Source organism: Aspergillus tanneri (genome assembly GCF_003426965.1).
Source record: "Aspergillus tanneri strain NIH1004 chromosome Unknown AapTan_1_pilon_pilon_pilon, whole genome shotgun sequence".
Classification (NCBI taxonomy): Eukaryota; Fungi; Ascomycota; class Eurotiomycetes; order Eurotiales; family Aspergillaceae; genus Aspergillus; species Aspergillus tanneri.
This window is the reverse complement of record NW_022984628.1, coordinates 868,864-888,276: the sequence shown is the minus strand read 5'-3', so window position 1 is coordinate 888,276 and position 19,413 is coordinate 868,864. Positions and strand designations below refer to the sequence as shown.

Sequence of the window (19,413 nt, the reverse complement as noted above, 5' to 3'; positions counted from 1 at the left end):
TAGTGCACGTAATGAATTAATTATACAAGAATAATTAACAGCAACAGAAGAGGAGGGAGGACAATAGCAGTGCAAACAAGCCAGAGGCCCATATGGTTGTCTGTACCAATTTGCATCCCCGCAATATTAGGTGCGATGTGGGGTGGTGCAATTATTCCAAAAGAACCTTCCATAGGTTGGTCATCAGCGTCATGCTGTAAGATTCCATGTGCCATACCTGGAACTGCAGGCTGATTTGAATCCTTGACATTAAATCTCTCCTGGATTAGGTCTTCAGCCATTGTCTTCTGATGCTCCGTTATATGCTGCAGCATGGACTGCAGCAACAGGGCTGTTTTCTCTAAATCTTGGAGGTGGTCATTGTAAACATCGGTTTCAGACTGCTGACGAAGCTTATCCATTGGTATACAGGCCATCTTAGCGTCATCAAACAAATATTCTGCACTCTCCTATCAGTGACTATGAATAGGTATCAGTCTTAGAGACGGAATTTACCAGATTTTCTGCCACCCTGTCCTTGATAGCTTCCAAGGCTTGTGAAACATCACCAAGCAAAGTAAAAAGAAGTTGTGCCCGAAGCGGTTATCATTGTATATTAATTATATCTGTAAAGTGTGAATCATCTGCTCACTGTTCTGGTCTTCGTCTAGCAAGGCTTGGCGCTTGCGGAACCAGAGGGGTTTGCAGTATTAGTTCTACAAATCTAATACCTAATTGTCCTAATAGTGATCTCTCTCAAGTTACTTGAATAAATAAGCCACCCACCAGCAAAATAAAACTAGAAAATTAAGCACTACCTTCCAATATCCACACTTCCTAGCCTAGGAGTAGCGTTGTCCATCTCGGACCTTTGAAAACGTAATCACTTAATCAAACACACCACGTTGCAGCCAGATAGTCACCACCCCTCGTTTCCGTAGTTATACCGAAAAGGGAGGTGGGTGTGCTAGTATCTATTCTCCGGGTCCCTGTCCCGGTCTGGGCCTCTCCAGTCTTGGCACTTGCGGAACCAAAGGGGTTCGCAGAATTAATCTGCAAATCATGCCAGTCACAACCTGCACAGCAACGGAATATGAAGGTCCAGGAATGCTTACTAAATTCTAGAAAATTTTTGACATCATATTCTCCAATCGCAAGAACCCCCTGTACACCGACTAGAACCACCCTACCAATTATATTTTATTTTGTTTCATATGTACGGTTTACTTGGTTTGTAGTCATCCTGTCTCTGACAATTTTCACTTATGCGTATTACTTATATCTGCAAAGTGCGAAGTCACTTCATCTGTACACTGTCACCTAGTAAGGCTTGGCGTTTGCGGAACTAGAGGTTCGCAGAATTAATTCTACAAATCTAAAAATTGCCCAAGAATGATCGACCTCCTTAAGTTTCAGCTAGCGATGCCATTAATAAGTATTAGTAGCCACCACACTTAATGCAAGTTTGCCTAATTTGTAGTCATACTGCCCCTGATAATTCTCACTCAAAGCATTAGTGTTATATTTGTGTACCGCAGATACAGTAACACTGGCAATGATCCCGTCATGCTGGAAGCTAGATCGAATATCCTTACCTTATTAGTGGATTTATTTCCTTGCTTCCTTCCATTTCCCGTCCCGAGCTTCTTGATGATCCTAACCGATTATGTAGGCCGTTCTACGTATCTCTTGGTTCCTTCTCTCCTTTATTATTATTAGTATCACCTATTTTCCCTTCCATTGGTTTTGGCCTTTTTATTCTGTAGTCCTACTTTCTTCTTAATTTATCCACATGCCTCTCCCGCGGCTATGGCACCTGGCAATAGACGCAATTTTAGCTGTCCATGGGAGTACTGTGACAAGGTACTTTGCTCTACGTTTATTTGAAAGTGGGCTATCTAATTATATCCGAACAGTCTTTCAACCGCAAATCGGGCCTCTGCAGGCACTATCGAATACACATAAATGAAAGACCGCATCACTGCCCAGTCAAGGACTGCAGCAAGAGCTTTATTCAAAGCAGCGCTTTGACTGTCCATATCCGAACCCACACTGGGGAAAAGCCTCACATCTGTGAACACGAAGGGTGTCGCAAGGGATTCTCTGACGTATGAGACCGTCAGCGTTCGATCCCTGCAATTGCTGATAGCTCTCTCCAGTTGTCGAGTCTAGCCCGCCATCGCCGGATTCACACAAGGAAACAGCTACACATCTGCCAGGAACCTACATGCGAACGAAGGTGAGATTAGAATGTACACATAGAGACCTGGCGTTGCTAACGTCGTCACGTAGCTTTTGTCGCAAAGAGACTCTGACCAAATATCAACACCGCTCGCACCCCCCGCGCACGGCGACTCGACCACCTTCGGAAGATGCAATATCCAAGCATTCGTACAAGACCCCTATTAATACTTCCGTAGGGAATGGCCAGTATCTCCTCGCCCAGCAACCCTATTACCCTTACTCGTCCATGCCGATGAACCAGCTCTACCCTCCAGAAAAATGGCTATGACACCAGCTGCCGTGTCAGGAGGCGCCGTCAATCATTGCTCATAATGTGCCCGCGACGTCCCCCATTGATATGTGGCATGTTCGGCAACAATTAATGCAGCAACTCATGCAACGGCGATACGTCCTATGCCGTTCAGGCCAGGTATCACCGGGGTTCCAGCATCCCTTTGTGGACGTGCCAACGGCGGAAAGACACAGCCTTATGGTTACGTATCCTGAATTTCTAGCACTCTTTACAACCCTGATCGAATGAAGACGGCGGTGGCTCCTCTTCCTCCGCCGTAATCTGGACATTTATTTCATCATCATCTTCGGCTTTAAATACGCTGATTAATCATTAATATTAGAGATATCCGTCATGGGCTGTTAGGGGCTTGTTGTGAATCTGCAGTAGGTCAGAGGAATTGGCATTGAATAGAGAGAACTAAGCCATTGAATTGGATGTGCGAACTTAGTTAGTATACAGGAATTTCGTCTGTGGGAAGACATATAAAAGGGAGGACTTCGCCGATCCTTCGGGTAATCCTTCGGGCCGATCCCATATTCATAACAGGGCTGAACCTGTAGAACGTATAAGATAGGCTATGTATAAAACGGAATCGTTGAGGAAAGGAAGTGGAAAAGGACAGGTAAACGAACATGACCGTTGCCCCTCGGCTCTTGGCGAACTTACCATCGGCTCTGCCACACATACCTTGGAACCTGGGGAAGATGTCCAAGGAATTGCTGCTTCATATCTTTCTGATGAAAGTGGTCACCGGATTCATCGTATTGAGCTTTTGGTAGGTGGTCGTTCAATCTGTTTCGATCTTCATATCCCACGTTGCTTTCTGGTCCGAACGCAGCGGAAGGTATGTCATACTACATGCGAAATGGAACTGAAAATATAAATGATCTGACGCAGGACGCAAACTTTCGTCGCTGGACCTTCTCAGACCGTGCAAGTTTTCTCGCGCTTTCACCGACTGCTGTCTGAGGCAATGCACCCGGGATCTGGGGAAAGATGGAGCAAATATTTGCTACCCATTTAAAAAGTCTTCAATAAACAAATATATAAATATACAAACTTGGGAGGCGCAATACTCAGAGCATACAATCCTGCGGCCCCCTTTATTCCCCAACAAGAAAAGATAATAACAGTTAGCCAAAGAAGAAAAAAGAAACATATGTTAACTGTGTGCGCTTTAGACTCAAGACATTTAGGCAGGAATATAATGCTATTCATGGCCACACACATGTCTATCCCATCGATCAACGTATGTATTATCCTAGGAGTCAATCAAGTGGGAGTAACCCAAGTCACGACTGTTGTTGTGGACAACGCTGGCGTAGTAGTCGACACGTAGACATATTTATCATGCACGATGCTAGAAAATTCTTCCCAGTGATTGCTTGGGTTTAACGCAAAGTGGCTTGGCGGGAAACATTTATACCACTCTTGATCCGATGACCGAGAAACCACACTGGCTCGGTCGTATTGACTAAATATGCCACGTAGGTGTCCTCGTTCTTGCCGAATCTTGTTAGGCCTGTACATGTCTCTTCCAGTGTGGTATTGTAGAGGAAGAAAGACCCATTTGAAGAATAAAACCAGACAGTGTCACCAATAGAGGCATTGAGCGACTGTGGGTGGAACTTCGTAACATCATCTGGTATTACTCTAACGGCCCAGTTAGACCCTCTGCTTGCCGGACTGGCCCGCGCGGGAACAGTCTGTGAAGAAGTGGCTATGTCTGTCACACACTTTGACGATGGGGCATGTGATGACGCACTGATTTTCGATTCTGGAGTTGGTGTACAAATTGAAGATGGTGAAATGGCTGAAGTCGACCGGTTATACCAAGGCGTCAACCATGATTTTGACCTCCAAGTAGTTTCAGACTTCTGAGGTGTTTGAAGAGAACCAGATTGACTTTGCCTGGAGGTTTTACTCCAGGGATACTTGGGAAATCCGGGCAAAAATGAACTGAAAGCCGGTGGAGATGATGGTTCCTCTGGTTCCTGTGAGGCGAGGGCCGAAGAAGGCGTAATACCAGTCGGCGTAGCCGTAGGTGCCATAACACCTGGTCGTTGGGTAGATGGAGTGGAAGGCGTTGGCAAGCTTGGGAGCGATCCTAAAATACTAGCGTCTGTAGGGTGTACAATATCGATATCCATACATGAAGTAGATATCTTTCCTTGTTTAGCCTATACTTTTGTCTAAGTACGAGGTGCACATACCAGCCATTGGTGATTCACAGATACTGTTGTGTTCCATAGCCAGTATACTGTGTACAAACTACCAGCTTGTAGCCCTTCTGGCAGTTTAAACAGAGGGACGCTGGCACCTGAGTCTCCACAGTAAGGATAGGAAACTAGAACTACATATTGTAAGCAACAACATCTGCTCTTAATCAGGTTTGTATGCATACAGTCTCCTCCGACACCACTTTGGAATTCCAAAACTTCGGACAGTGTTCTTGTATCTGGTGACCTCGGCTCCTGGGTACCGTACCAGCTCATGATACCCTTCTCTTTTAGTGCGTTAGATTCTCTCCTGAATATCGTGGCTTGATTATAGATCCCGGTAAGCTTTGAGGCGTGGCCAGCCCTCTGCTTGAGATGAGTCCTGCTGATTAATTGGGCAAAACGTCATTGAAAGGGAATGATCCACGCCCAGGTTCTGCTCGACTTAGAATTGTCCGCACCTATTAAGGCATTAAAAGACACGTGAATCCTAACAGCTGTTCCAAAACTTACTGAAGTTGCGGACGTATCCATGATGAAAGACATTGTTGTTCGTGTTGATAGCCTCAACTCCTTCAACCTATAAGTTTCGCTAGAATCATAAGCAATCACTATTGTATATGAAACTCGACGTACCCATACTTCAGCCCAACTTGGGCCGACACAGGTAGTTAAAAGATAGGCAGTGTAGAGAAAAGGTCGCATCACGAAGTACTTGAGAATAGTTATTTCAAAACGATAGGCAGACAAGGACACATTCAGGGTCATATATATATAGATTCCCTTAGCCTCGGTTTGAATCCGCCTGGTCCATGCGGCTTGCGGGCCTTTTTGGGGTCGCGGATTAGTGGCAAAACTATTTGTCTTAGTGTGCAATACATAAACTATATGTTCTTGCATTACAAAGCCTGGCACGGGCTGAACAACCATTGACCATATGACGCTCACAAAATAGACGTCTGCACAACTATTCCCTTACAGTAAAGTTACACCGGCTCTGTCGAAAACTGTGTCCAAAAAGTCTCTTTGGACTCAAAAGTTCTCTGCGAACAAGAGAAGTAGAGATATCTTTTACTGTGAGCGGTGGCAATTACAAACCAAGTGAAATACCAATTTTTGTCACTAACTGGGGAAGGAGTGAGTAGAAGTAAGTGAATCTGGTCTAATTATTAGATGGTAAACACGAAAACAAGCAGTTGACGAGGTATAGAGGCCGGGCTACGTGTACACAGTGATGTACTATTTCACTTCTCATCTGCTTTAGATCTCACAAGCAATTAAAGAAACTCAATTTATTGTAATTTGTCACATAAGCATATAAGCAGTGTATTTAGAGTATAAAACACGAAATTGGATTTCTGTCGTTGTTTCAGCTCTAGCGTTTGAGCAACATTAGATCATGCCCCCGTCATTGCCACCGTTGGCTTCAAATCCCAAGAGTTCAAAGTAGCGCTGCTCAGAATTATGGAGCCTTGCTGTCACTTGGACCAGCATGTCCTCAATCATATGGAAGATTCGGAACATGTCCTCCTGGAATTGCAGCAGAGCTTGTTTGGACTCCTTCTGCCACTGGAGTTCGGCTCTCAGGTAACTGACATCATAAACAAGGTCCTCTAACTGTTGCTGAACGTCCATGGATGCTCGTTTCGATCGCTGCAGACGGGAAGGGAGCCTCTCAATGTTGGATGAGGTGCCGCCATGACGGAGGATTTCATGATCCACGGGAGTGATTTCTTCGGCAATCGGATCAAGAGAGCGACGAGGGAATTGATTCATTGTTCATAGAGTCAGAAGAAGCTAGAAATAAAGCTCGCTAGTTATTGTTGACTATTCCAGGGTATATTAGTTGGGGAATTGGTGTACTTTTGAAGACCTTCAGGGCGGGTATTTTCCGCTTGCGATCTGGTTTGGGCTCGCAAGTCTAAGACGTCGTGGAATTAGCCTGCTTCATTCCTGCAGAAGCTGCCGAGTAATTCCATGTTAGGACTTTGAGTCACACCACCGACTATGTATAGAGAGTAAGGCTTTGCATGACACTAGGTCAAGAGTATATGCGGTCTAGTTAATCCTGCAAGTGGCGCACGCGTCAACGTATTGCATCTCACTGAAGCTCGATACTATACTGGCTATTAACTCCAACAATCACTATGTTTTATGATAGGGCAGTGTCTAATATACAGTAGCCTATAAACCGACTACTTCACGTAGATCATGTACAGAGAAAGATTTCTTACTGTTACTATGTGATTGACCGACATAAACCGGCTGTAACTTTCTATACCTAGCCACCAAGAAGTACAAAGACGATAGGATGCTGTGCCAAAGCTGTGTATGCCTTCACCTTTTAATACCAGTCAGACCCCGGATTTTTGTGAGTTTGCCGGTGGTGTGGTTGAGCCATCGCGGCTATTACGGCTCTCATGTGACAAAGACGTGCCAGACTCGCTTAGGAAGCTTTCGGTGTCGGAACCCCAGCTGCAGTCCGAACAACGATCCTGAGATGTCTCGTGGAAGGCCATCTGCAGGTACCGTACCGTGGCTTCCCGCGCGTTTAACGTAGACTGAAGCGTGGAGATCAGCTCGCGTTGCCGCTCATTCTCAAGGAGAATTTGCTGAAGGTTCAACGGGCTGAAATCGTTGCTTTCAGTTTGAGTTATAGCCCGCAGCAAAGCCTCATTGACTGAGTATTGGCTCTCAACACGACCCTCCAATTCTTTAACCTTTGTTCTTTCCTGTATCAGGTCTTGATGCAGTACCCATTGTTGTTCATTGAGATGGTTCAGGCTAGACTCGTGTTGCAGCCTCTTTTTCTCCAATTCCGTGACAACTGTTTCGAGGTAGGCGCAATGGTCGAGTGCTCGCTTGTTCGCTGCTTGATCCTCCCTGATCCTGAATTCCAGGTCTTCTTGCCTTCTTCTTGAGTTCTCCTCCCGCTCAAGGAGCTTCCCTGTCGAAATCCAGACGTCTTGGATCCATTGTCGGATGTGAGAATCCTTCTGTCATTAGATATGGTGAACCATCTTCTGGGAATAACTGACCTTACCTGATCTTGAGTCATCTTGTGTACGTGGATCTACCCACAGAATCGTGGTCCAAAAGGCTTTTAATGAGCTGTAAAGGACAAGGAGCGAAGCAGTGTGTAGTTTAAAAAAAAAAAAAAAAAAAAAAAAAAACTTGGTAAGATGATTTATTGAAGTGCGTGCTAATTTGCCTAAGTGTTAATAGGCGGATACAGGCCTAGAGTCAGTATTCAAGTGGATTGTAGCCGTGAGAGGCCCGTGTGTCATGCATGCGGACCGAATTGGGTATGTGCGGGATCAAAAAGGCTCGCACAGATCTCCATTGCCGTAGTTAACTAAATCATGTTATGCCAACGGGCGACTCCGAGCTGGGTTTGATTATTTCCAATTCGACCAGCATCGCGACCCCGTTTGGGTACGACGCACAAGCTCATATTAGCAAAGGAGTTCACTGCTCTAAGTTCGAATTCAAAGCGTCTATAGTCCCAAAACATCCCAAGTGTACATCAGTTCCTCGAGCTAGGAGAGTTATTTCTCCACTCTTGTTAATTAGAGGCCTTGACGTAGCATCCATCCTGAGTCGAAGAGGTAAGAATGAGAAGATGAAGATCACTCAGAGATACCAGGACAGGTGAGCCGCGGATATTAGATGTTCCTTCTTCCAGCCGCCCATGTGATTATTCAATAATTATTGTATTAGAAATTTTTTTTTTTTTTTTTTTTTTTTTTTTTTTTTGCCCTAAGCGGATGATGGTAGTGACCCATGGCGATCATAAAACACTTGATCTGGATAGGAAAGTTAGTTTAGTTTTAGGGGATTTTGCTAAGTCTGTTTCGTTACGCGAAGATGCGACCCAATGATTGACTAATTAGTTAACCAGATTTAATGGCTGGTTTGCAGGAGTGTCTAACTCTGTAAGCTTTTGGATACTATTGTCTAGACATAAGGCTGTTCTAGCAAACCAAAAAGACAGAAATAATTACCAACTACATCCTTGCCGATTTCACAAAAAAATTAAAAAAAGAGTTGATATTTCTAACAGTACATAAAACAAGCAAAATGATTTGGCTTGGGACAACCTACACTGGACAACAGGTCGCTCCCAACGAATAACCCGCGACGGTCCAACCATGGTACGCGAAATGAGGAATGCCACACAGTATCTAAATGGTGGACTCCACATCCCATTACGCACAACAGCTAAAGCTGCACTAACCATCTTCCCCCTCTTACCCGGAAGAAGTTAGCCAATACGATATTTGGCTCAACGAGGAGGAAAGGGAGGAGATTACAATAGGAATGTCTGTCTCCTCCCCTACCAAAATAGCGGAGTAAATGATATGTACTTCACTTAAATCTACTGTCAGGGGTTGGATGACCGGGCCGACCCGCTAAATGAGGCGGGATTTGGTCAGTTCCTGGAGTTAGAAGCTTAGGAGATTGGGTATGGCTTCGGGAGGAAGAATTAAATCCTTAATTTAAAGCAACAACTAACGATAATAGCTAATGATGCTAAAAGGCAATTGATGTGGTGCAATCAGCTAACAATTAGACACTAGATGGGTAGAACGATTAATTAGTCTGTGGATGGGGAATGACGGAAAAACAGTAGCCCCTCTTACTGAATGTGTTAGGAGCTCGTATTCTTAAGGATATGCTTTCGGAGACTCGGCTGGAACTAAATGCGAAAGGTAGTGTATTCCATATTTTACTGAGGGTTAAACAATTAAGTAATCATAGTGATCGTCCTAGATGTTATTTTTATATCCCTGGTATTACCGGGTTGAAGTTAAATGTAGAGAGTATGTGGGGTTTTCAAGCCTCTTTCTTCCATTAGAAATCAGAATCAAGCGGCTCATATTCTTATCCTTGGTGCCAGATATAGAAGCCTAAACAAAAAAAAAAAAAAAAAAAAAAAAAAAAAAATAAGAAAACTCGACACCTAGGGAGGTACAAGCTTAGGGCATTTGATTCAATGGGGCTGTGTTGTCAGAAATCTAGGTTGCCTGGCTCCGTGAACGAGAAGAGACAGGGCGCTCGATACGTTTTGCCAAATTCCCAAATTTCTCCATGGCAAGCCGTTCACATTTCACGACCTCGTCTAGCATCTCAGCCAGCCCATCAACCCTACTAGACATATTATTAATCTTTTCGTGAAGACCATTAAATGCATCCAAAATGTCCTGAGTTTTTGCTGCAAAACCCTCCACAACGCTTAACCCACGCTCTACTCTTTCAGAAATTGTGCCAACATCTGAAATAATCTTTTGGATGGAAGTTCCAAAATCGTTAACGTGAGAAGTTCGTGCCGTCGGCATGGAAGCCTCTCCAACACTGGTCGTTGAAAAATTGTCAATGTTGAAATGTTTATGGGCTGTTTCATCGAAACAGTCGGAGAGAAAATTTCCCGACACTCGCTAGACGATTTGCCCAGTTAGTATTAAAACATAAATAGGTAATCAACTATTGTCCCTACTTAGGTGTTGTAATGGTATGCGCGCTATCGTGACTGCATTGATTGGTCAACCACGTCCTGGGCACTGGCAATGGAAAAACAGACTTTGTTCCCCAACCCTTAACACTTGCCTCTCCACGGCCTAAACATGCATCTTCACGTCCGATGGCAGTAGCCAACGAAGGGCAGTTAAAATGTGAAGAAAACACAATGTCGCTGCCACTAACAAGGCTATTCAGGTAGACGTTTTCAGAATTGCTAAAAAGTATTGCCAGACTCAATACTGAGGACTCCGTGAGGCGACAATATATCGTGATTTAAGTAGGGGTTCAGATCAAGGTCATCCAATGGTTGGTTTGGTGCGGACATATTCGGGATACGTGGATTCTGACCGAAACCGAAATAACAGAGAAGAGGTGATCAGTCCTTCGCGCAAGTTTTTAGCGTCAAATGGTACTTTAAGGGCGCTTTATATATCCTTCACAAGACATAGTGGCTTATAGATTTCTTAGATTTATTTGACAGGGGTCTTATACTCATTTGACAGGGGTTATTATGGGCTGATAAAGTCAGTGTTACATTCAACAAGATAACTGTTTTTACATGACCTAGAGTGGAGCTACTAGTTAGACCACGGGTGATCGCTTGGTGGTCCGGGCTGACTAACACGTTACTAAACGGATAGACATGGAAGCTCCCGAGACACCGATTTCCACGCTGAGACTAGTCACATTGACACGTTAGCGTGCTGATCGCCAACCCTGCTAATGATCTCCGGCACAAAGGGCCCCCACACCGGGCTTTGCTGGAGATGTCCTCTGCCGACAAGACTCGACCCAGACAAAGATTGCGTTCCCGTAACGGTATTGCAGCTCTCCTTGGAAGAGAGGGAGGGTGAGCCGCCATTTGGCTTAAATTAGCCAACTGACCAATGATAGGTTAATATAGCTCCCTGCTCACCCTGGGTGGTGGTATTGTTCTATGGCTGAAACGCCCAGCAGCATCAAGGGTCAGGAGGCAAGGCGCTAGGAATGGACTCATTCGGAAAACAAAGTGCCTACCTCTCTGCTTCAATTGCATGATGGATTTTAATGTTACGGAAGTATATAGCTGCTTTGTAAAGGGACCTGGATATAAAATTGTATAAAAGCTCCGCCAGGGTTAGCTGGGGATAGGCATCTAGCATTCTCCCAAGATGCAGCGAACGGATGATATTGGCTGGCTTAGTATAGGCCTTAGCGAACGTGGGAGGTTTACTATTTTGGATCATGGCCGCTTAGACCATGTGGTATCCGAATTGGGAGATCCCGCAAACCAGTATCCAGCGTTATGTGTATACATCGGCGCCAAAGCCAAGGATGCTTGTCTTCGACAGCTCTATCAGTACAACAACATAAAACGGCATGTTTCAGCGGCTGAGGTAAAGCTACGGTACGACATGGGTTCATTGGAGACCTCACGACCAGTGTTGTTCGCAGACGGTGGCCTGGAATATAAATCTTCTACGAGCTCCTCTATGATAGGATGCGTTAAGACGGAGCGCTCCATCTCGTGGGATTCTCCCTGTGCAGGGACAGTACTACGTAACATCTGGGCTCGCCTCATTTTCCTCTTCGCAGATGTTATTTGCCTCTTCGCAAGCGACTCTGCTGACCTTGCCGACGTGGCTGATTTTCTGCTTGAATGCCTACGTCTGCAGTCATCTTCATCATTACCGGTGGCGATTCGGCCGCGGATTATAATAGTGACAGAAGCCCCTTGGGCGGGAAGAAGAATATATGGAACAAGTGGAGCAGTTCCATTGCAAACTGGACAAGAACAGTCCCGAGACCTTGTCGGAGTGCTTTTCTGCGATCCATTTTATGCGCCTGGAGCGAAGTCATCTATCAGAGTGTGCTCGCTATGAGCGCCTGCGCGTATTGATTGCAGGGCAGTTGGGATGACATGTACACTGTCCGGAAAGACCATGGAGCTATATTTAATGCGACCCATCTGGTAGCGCTTTTCCGGTTGGCACTTCAGCACACAGCTGAAGATATCTGCCGGTCTTTTGACTTTGTGAAGGCAACTAGAGAACAAAATGAAGTCCCTGTATCCTCGAGCATGGCCATAGCACACTACCTAGACATAGGAACAAAGGCAGGTGTCTACTATGAGGAGCTGGCCCCTTCGATCTCATCGGCCCTTGTCATGGATCACTATGTCCCAGGGATGTTAGGTATGAGTCAACGTCTCCTTGAGTTCGACCGATGGGCTGATGCAACAGCATAGCGCTAGAACCTCGGGCCGTTTTCCAGGCGCTTTATCGCTCTGTTGTCTTCGATGCGCTTCAAATTACCCCCGTGAATCAACCATATAGAACTATCGACGAGCTTGCGGGTATGGTTGAGCGCAACATGGTGGAACAATTCCATAAACTCGAGAGTACCGGTCAATCATCATCTTAGAGTTCCGACGCGAGCATCTAAGGGAATCCAGTGGAAGGCTCTGCCGGATACGATCAAACAAAATATGTCTCGTCTGCCTTCTCAGGGTTGCACAGCATCGCCTAGATTGCGGCCACGCAGTCTGTGACCTATGTGCTCAGTTATTTGGGTCACCTGCCGCAGGCCTGGAATATAGTTTCACAATCACGGCCTGCCTTTGTTGTCTGTACCAGAGGCCTCTAGTAATAGATGTCTTACCTCCAACGATGAACCCTACCATCCTAGCCATTGACGGTGGCGGAGTCCGAGGAGTTATTCCTTTGGAGTTCCTGAATCTTATTCAGGAGAACCTTGGTCTTTGTCCCCTTCAAGATCTTATCGATCTTGCGATTGGGACAAGTTCAGGTATGACTTAGTAAACCGGGAATTTTTTAATCCATCATGCCCCCTTGCAACGAGAATGCAGGAATCGACCGCTGACCCGAACTAGGGGCCTGAGTATCCTCGGCTTGTTTAATATGCAGTGGGATATCAGGAAATGTGGGGCGGTCTTTGATCACATGGCACGTCGTATATTTCATGAAAGGCGAAGTTCGGCATTTGCGCGCGCATCACAGGCTATATTCGGAAGGCGTTCCTTTTTCGGAACCGTCCACAAATGGCTGTTATGGCTCCTTTATGACGGCTGTTATGATGGGAGTGTTTTCGACACGGCTCTAAAGGAAGTTTACACAAACAATCGCCTATTTGACAGCCTTCGCATGGGTGATTCTAGTACCACACACTCCAAGACTAGAGTGGGTGTCGTTGCAACGAGCATTGCCAGAGAGACAAGGTCCTTTGTGTTTGGCAACTTCAACAGCACGGAGAGCGCCGGCCAAGAATGTGGTAAGTCTGGGACCCATACCTGAGCAGCTTAGTAGTTCGTTTGGGCACTAATCGAAACGGAAGGGTATGAGATCGTCCGGCCAGCACATATAGACTCAGAGCCGTTCGTATGGGAAGCGTAAGTAGGTTTGGCCGTTTATTTTAGAACAACCCTAACGTGAATTGTCTTAGCGCGAGAGCTACCGCGGCCGCCCCTTTGTGAGATTAACCTTCTGCCATTCCTAAAGAGTAGTAGACTGACATTTTTATAAGTTTTTTCCCCAATCGATATTCGCGGAATTGGGTCCTTCCAAGACGGGGACTTAGGGATAATCTCGCTGCCGATATCGCACGGCGGTTAAGCCGCCAAATCTGGCCCTCCCGCAAACATCCTGCGCGACTTCTCTCTATGGGTACGGGTATTACGGATAGACCACGCGATAGACCACCACATTTTCGGCATGTCTTCCAGGATGGATTCCTGCGTCGAGGATTCGATGCTTGGATGTCCTCCATGGACACGGAAACAAAATGGCTGGAAATGATGGGCCAGCTTGAGGACACCCACAAGGAAGACTATCTTCGGCTGAATATACCTCTTCGCGACGTACCTAGCGCTATCGATACGGTCGAGGTGATGGAGGAATACCGGAATCTTGTAATTCTTTCCCCGGCAGTGCTCGGATGGCGCGGGAGGCGGCGACTGCGTTGCTTGTGTCACGGTTCTATTTTGTTCTTGAAATTTTGCCGGAAGATACTATGGCTCCGTTTTGGTGCTATGGGACCATACGCTGTAAGGGTCATGCTAAGCAGGTGGTCGATGCACTGGTGCAGCTGCATCCCCATGATTTGCATTACACAACCGACTCTGAAACCATAGGTCCACTTAAGGGACTAAGCGAACTCTGTTCAGATTGCGGAAGGTACTGCCGCCCGGTGTCTTTCCTCGTCGCCCATTCAGAGAAGGTGGTCAATATTTATCTACAGACAAAGTCTAAAAAGAGGTGGAAATTAAGCGGATTCCCCGGCACGATGGTATCGTTCGCTGCACGCCAGCACTTGATGCACCATTTGGAAGCCCTGATCATGGTTCTTTGACCATGCTCCCATGTAACAGCTGCGATGGACTTGGAGGACCCACTCATGGCACGAGGCGGAAACGATCTTCGGGGAGTCCCGGGCAGTCGGTACAAGAAAATCCGCTGCTGTGAGGATCAGGAGCTAGCTGGAGCTAGTCCGTAGCTGCATTAGACGGAAATCAGTCAGGGCTAGCGTTGGGGATGCATTTCTTTGTAAGATCGCGTGACCACAGAATACCACAGCTGGTCTTATAAAGGTTCCTAGTGGTACAAATTGCAGTAACTCTCTCCCCATTCTTCTGCAAATCCCAAGTCGTATCTCAATTAAACTCCCCAGCCTTATATATTTTCCCTTCTCTCTCACAGACGTCAACAATGGGTGGTCCCGATCCTGATGGAGCTGAGCGTCGATCGTTCCAAAAAGGAGTCGCACTTTGCTAGGCAAAGCACATGACCTTGCAGCTCTTCGCCAAGCGAGGGTCTACGTTGTAATCGATCATCCGCGCGCTACGGTAGTCTACAATTCCGTCGAAGGAATACAATGGCCCCCGTCTGATGAAAACTTCGTAAGTGTACCTCCTTACTGTTTGGTTATTTCAGCTGACAAGTTGTCAGGAGAGCAGATACCCGGACGTCCACCGGCTATCATTCACCGACATGGAGCGGGCAAGGGAGATTCCTGACACGGAAGAGTTAATGTGCCTGCTGGAGTACTGCAAATTCAGGTCCAAATTGCTGAAAGGGATCAACAGACGGGTGAAGAAACGGCAAAACCCCTCTGCCCCCGATACATTTAGCCATATCCATGACCACAGCAACGATTAGTTGAGCGAAGTATTACTTAGTCTGCGAACCCACTTTGGACCGCAGCTTAGTCACGCTTCCAGACTTGCAGGGAGGAAAACAGGCGGCTCGGTTGATACCTAGGATTGCATGTAATGGGTGGTAGCCAACTGAGACACTTGGCCTCTCTTTTTAGTGCGCAACCGATTGGATTGAGTCCGTTGAAACTATATGCTGTGTACACAGTATTTCCTTATCACTTCCATCTACAGGCCCATATAGGATGCCTTTTGGGTCTCAAGCTACTCTAATCTCAGGAGGCTTTTGACAGTATTATCACCTGGCATCTTCTTACTCGTAATGATCTTGCATGTAGAACATTAATTGCTATGGAATCATTCAACTCCGCAGAAGCATCTGATATTCATGTAAATAGAGCAGTTGGCCAATAATAGCCAGATAACTGGCATTGCAAGCCAGTCCCAAATGAGCTCGCAAAAATAAGAGGTATAAGACGCAGAAGGCTGCTAAACAGTATATCCGATATTGCCCAAAGGAGACCAATATGGACGACCAACCCTCCAGGATAAGCAATCTAAACCGTGCGTCATGGAGGTCACAATGTCGTAATCGTCTTGCGCAGCACATCTGTAAGGTCACATCATTGTATACTCTGGGCTTAACTCATTGTCATTGACAGGGGAGAAGCTCGGACTGCGGCTGAAGCCCTCAGAGGTACGATTAAAGTCGACTGAAGAGTTGCAATACGCATGGGAGATAGATGATCCGGAGCTTGAACCCCTGTTCGATAAGCATTTAAGCAAACATTCCGCCGGGGTATACATGCAATTATGCCGCGAGGTCGGTCAATCCTTCCATGCAGTCCGATGCAATAATATTGATCAGGTATAAACTGTCTTCCATTTGCTACTCTGTTATACTTTAATAACTAATTGGTTAGCGCCCGCCGCCAGCTCCCCTATCTGTCCAATATGAACAAGTCATGGCTGAAAAGTTTCAGCTTATTCAGAAATTAGAGCAGGTAGAGAAGGACAAAGCAGCACTAGAATTAGCGAAGGCCGAGGCCGAGGATGAAATCCAGGTTCAGAAGTCTATTATTCGAGAAGCACAGATGACCATACATCTACATCAACAAGATATCCAGCACTGGATGACGGTGGCTGAATACTATCAATCAAGCTGCATGCAATGCTCTGAGGCACTAGGGCAATTGATTGCTTTTGCGCAGGGCATTAGCACTGAACTTCCATCTCAACTCACACAATAGGAAGCTGTTTTTTTTTTTTTTTTTTTTCTGTCTATCATTATAGTAATGGAATGTTATTTAAAAGAAAACAGGAACATGGAGACGGTAGAGCGGAAATGTACTCCAGATATGTAGGACTAGCCGAGAACGGGACATTATTACCAAAGTAGGTACATTGTCGAGGAAATCTTATACATCCAACCTGCCTAACTAAAGAAGAGATATGTGGCAATTATTGGGATCGATTTTTTCAACAAGCCTCTTTACTGCAGCCACTGGGACGTAGTAACTTTCCATCTCCGCTAGTTCAAACTTCCAAGGCCCAAAGGTGGGGGCTGCAATACCGGCCGCTGTGTACTTGGTAACAGTGACGGGTTGCCATACCGTGCACGTACCCGGTACGAATAGTTAGAGCTTGCTGGACACCTGTCAAGGTGTATGCGAAGTGAAGCAAATCCAGTATAGTGGTGAGAATAATTTTAGTCGCCCGCATGGTCCTCTGCTAGGTACAAGCGTAGAGTGAAAGTACGTCACACCCTCGCCGTAGTTCAGCTGCAGCTACCTCTGTTGGGCACATAATGCCCCGAATGACTTTACATCTGCGGCCCCATTCGTGTTGCGTGCCTAAATAGTGCCAGCGGGTTGTTATTTCTGGTGTGCGATATCGTTTGGTGTTGCGTGCCGAACTGGTGACGCGCCACTATCTGTTGACAGCTGATGAGATATGCAGGACTGTGCGAATTGACATGATCCAGCAAATGCCAGATGATGAAATATTTTTAATATTCCCCAGAATGAAATGGTATCCGTTCCTCGCTCTCCAGTACAACATATAAAGGCCGAGTCACAGCCGCAGTTTCCTCCTGTATACCAAAAACATCAGGTCAATAAACGACAGACAAGAAAAGAGATAGGTACGTTGCCAGTTATATATTGCCTATTATATACTGATGGACCTCCTTTATTAGCAATAGAATTGTAATCTGTGTTTGACTTCACACTGACATGCCCAAAAGCAAGAGGCGTACCCGGGCTACTCGCCGGAGAAATACCCGGCAAGAGCCTCAACATGAAGAGGCTGCAGAGAACGAAGAGCAGCCCACAGGCACCAATAACGATGAGGACGTCGATATGGACCGGGAATTGAAAGATTTGGATTCAGACTTTGAAAAATTATCCGACGATGAAGCCCCAACCGCACAAAAACGTCGTCACAAGAAGGCCAGAATCGATGGTTGGGCACAGGAGATCATACAGGACCTCGTTAAAAAAGAGGGGCGGACATTAAAAGGATACTTCAATCTGAAACGCCAGACTTTTCCAAAATTGAGCAGCTCTTCCAAAAACCAACCAGAGGATCAAAAAGGCCAATATTGAACACAATGTTTCCCCGGAACGAAATCTTCTACCTGAGAAGATCTATCGAATTACGTATGACTCATGGTCAGCCTACATGGACTCGGGTATGGTGGAGGATGACCCCGAGAGTGGATGGAAAGCATATGATAAGCTGTATAAATCTTTCTACCTGATCAACCGTGGCAATTCTCTACCTGAAGACTGGAATATTCCCCAGACGTTACCATACAGCGATTTGGGGAACGACCGGAAAGCCTGGGGCAGCTTCCTGCTATGGATGATACAGACTCTGCAGTTGAATACTCGGATGACTCCGAATCTGACGAGTCAGACTCTGATGATCTGTCTGGAATAAATGCACTGGAATCCAGGATGAGGAAGGAGTATACTGCGCTGGCGCGTGGAAGGGTACTTTACTGGTGGCCAGTCGGCACAGGGACCCAGATTTTCGTCCGGTATGGCTCAAAAGGAACCCTATATACCGAGTACGCGCGGGATCGTCTGAGCCCTACGACCCGCAAACGGCAGAACTAGTCCTGTCCAACACTCGTGGGAACTCGAAGTCTACTCTTACCACGGATGGTATACTCCAAGAGGTATGGAAGTATTCCCGCGATGACGTTTCCGATATTACAGGCGTAGGTTGGAAGGTCGAGGACGACGACGAAGCCAATACCAATGCCCTGGCATTAATTCGACCGCAGCGATACGCAACCTACCCCCACACTAGGGTTCTGGTGAAATGGAAAGACGGGAATACTACGCTGGAGCGTCGAGGATTTGTTCGACGTATTGCCAACGGAAATAGCTTCAACGGAGATCGGATGATCTATCTAAAGGCAAAAGAGCTTGAAAACGCTTACTGGGGATACAATGTCGAGGAACATTGGGATCATGACTCAGACGACAGTCATGATAAATCATCAGATGAATCATCGAGTCGCACTTATAGTTCCCGCCCTAGGAAAGCTCCCTCCAAATCCAGAAGAGGCGTTCGTAATGTGGAGTCCGAATATGAAGAAAATGACACGGATTCAGACACTTCCCTATCCAGTCTTGAGCAGGCACGGAAAACACGCAGGTCTAGCCGACGCACTAGGACCAGGAAGTCCAAGCCTCCAAATAAGAACGCGGCTATTGATGCTGAGATTCGCCTCCTGACGAAGGAGCTCAACCGGCTCCAAGTTAAACGTCAACGAGGTAGCCGTGACGACAAGACTGTCTCCCGGAGTCGACGCCGGAAAAACCTTGGTTAGCAGTGCTATAGCTAGATATCGACCCAAACAAGCGACATATAATCGGGAGGGCTACTATTTTATTCACTGTCATGCTTCACATGTTCATTGTCGGTTTGCTTTACTACGCACAGAAGCAAGGAAGAAGCGAGCGCTGATGCCAGCCATCTTAGTGCAAACTTGACCGAGGTGGAGGGAAACACCG

The 19,413-nt window shown here is 46.2% G+C and overlaps 8 protein-coding genes across 8 annotated transcripts; 5 read left to right on the top strand and 3 right to left on the bottom strand.

Annotated features, from left to right (window-relative positions):
- Positions 1-1,788: 1,788 nt before the first annotated feature.
- ATNIH1004_002332 (C2H2-type zinc finger protein) lies at positions 1,789-2,491 on the top strand (the record flags this gene model as incomplete). Its single annotated transcript, XM_033567027.1, has 4 exons — positions 1,789-1,842; positions 1,896-2,087; positions 2,139-2,218; positions 2,272-2,491. The coding sequence occupies 4 exons, from the start codon at positions 1,789-1,791 to the stop codon at positions 2,489-2,491; spliced, it is 546 nt and encodes a 181-aa protein (XP_033429022.1).
- A 3,617-nt stretch (positions 2,492-6,108) lies between these two features.
- On the bottom strand, positions 6,109-6,492 carry ATNIH1004_002331 (uncharacterized protein; the record flags this gene model as incomplete). The annotated part of the gene is made up of 1 exon (XM_033567026.1): positions 6,109-6,492. One exon carries the CDS (start codon positions 6,490-6,492, stop codon positions 6,109-6,111), a length of 384 nt encoding a protein of 127 aa, XP_033429021.1.
- A 578-nt stretch (positions 6,493-7,070) lies between these two features.
- Positions 7,071-7,774, bottom strand: ATNIH1004_002330 (uncharacterized protein; the record flags this gene model as incomplete). Its single annotated transcript, XM_033567025.1, has 2 exons — positions 7,071-7,709; positions 7,760-7,774. The coding sequence occupies 2 exons, from the start codon at positions 7,772-7,774 to the stop codon at positions 7,071-7,073; spliced, it is 654 nt and encodes a 217-aa protein (XP_033429020.1).
- Positions 7,775-9,734: 1,960 nt separating this feature from the next.
- Positions 9,735-10,055, bottom strand: ATNIH1004_002329 (uncharacterized protein; the record flags this gene model as incomplete). Its single annotated transcript, XM_033567024.1, has 1 exon — positions 9,735-10,055. The coding sequence occupies one exon, from the start codon at positions 10,053-10,055 to the stop codon at positions 9,735-9,737; it is 321 nt and encodes a 106-aa protein (XP_033429019.1).
- A 1,332-nt stretch (positions 10,056-11,387) lies between these two features.
- Positions 11,388-12,639, top strand: ATNIH1004_002328 (uncharacterized protein; the record flags this gene model as incomplete). Its single annotated transcript, XM_033567023.1, has 3 exons — positions 11,388-12,070; positions 12,127-12,410; positions 12,464-12,639. 3 exons carry the CDS (start codon positions 11,388-11,390, stop codon positions 12,637-12,639), a joined length of 1,143 nt encoding a protein of 380 aa, XP_033429018.1.
- A 539-nt stretch (positions 12,640-13,178) lies between these two features.
- Positions 13,179-15,389, top strand: ATNIH1004_002327 (uncharacterized protein; the record flags this gene model as incomplete). The annotated part of the gene is made up of 5 exons (XM_033567022.1): positions 13,179-13,506; positions 13,570-13,624; positions 13,678-13,704; positions 13,759-14,143; positions 15,180-15,389. 5 exons carry the CDS (start codon positions 13,179-13,181, stop codon positions 15,387-15,389), a joined length of 1,005 nt encoding a protein of 334 aa, XP_033429017.1.
- Positions 15,390-15,912: 523 nt separating this feature from the next.
- On the top strand, positions 15,913-16,635 carry ATNIH1004_002326 (uncharacterized protein; the record flags this gene model as incomplete). The annotated part of the gene is made up of 3 exons (XM_033567021.1): positions 15,913-15,997; positions 16,048-16,253; positions 16,309-16,635. The coding sequence occupies 3 exons, from the start codon at positions 15,913-15,915 to the stop codon at positions 16,633-16,635; spliced, it is 618 nt and encodes a 205-aa protein (XP_033429016.1).
- Positions 16,636-17,619: 984 nt separating this feature from the next.
- On the top strand, positions 17,620-19,229 carry ATNIH1004_002325 (uncharacterized protein; the record flags this gene model as incomplete). The annotated part of the gene is made up of 3 exons (XM_033567020.1): positions 17,620-17,848; positions 17,949-18,317; positions 18,418-19,229. 3 exons carry the CDS (start codon positions 17,620-17,622, stop codon positions 19,227-19,229), a joined length of 1,410 nt encoding a protein of 469 aa, XP_033429015.1.
- Positions 19,230-19,413: the final 184 nt, after the last annotated feature.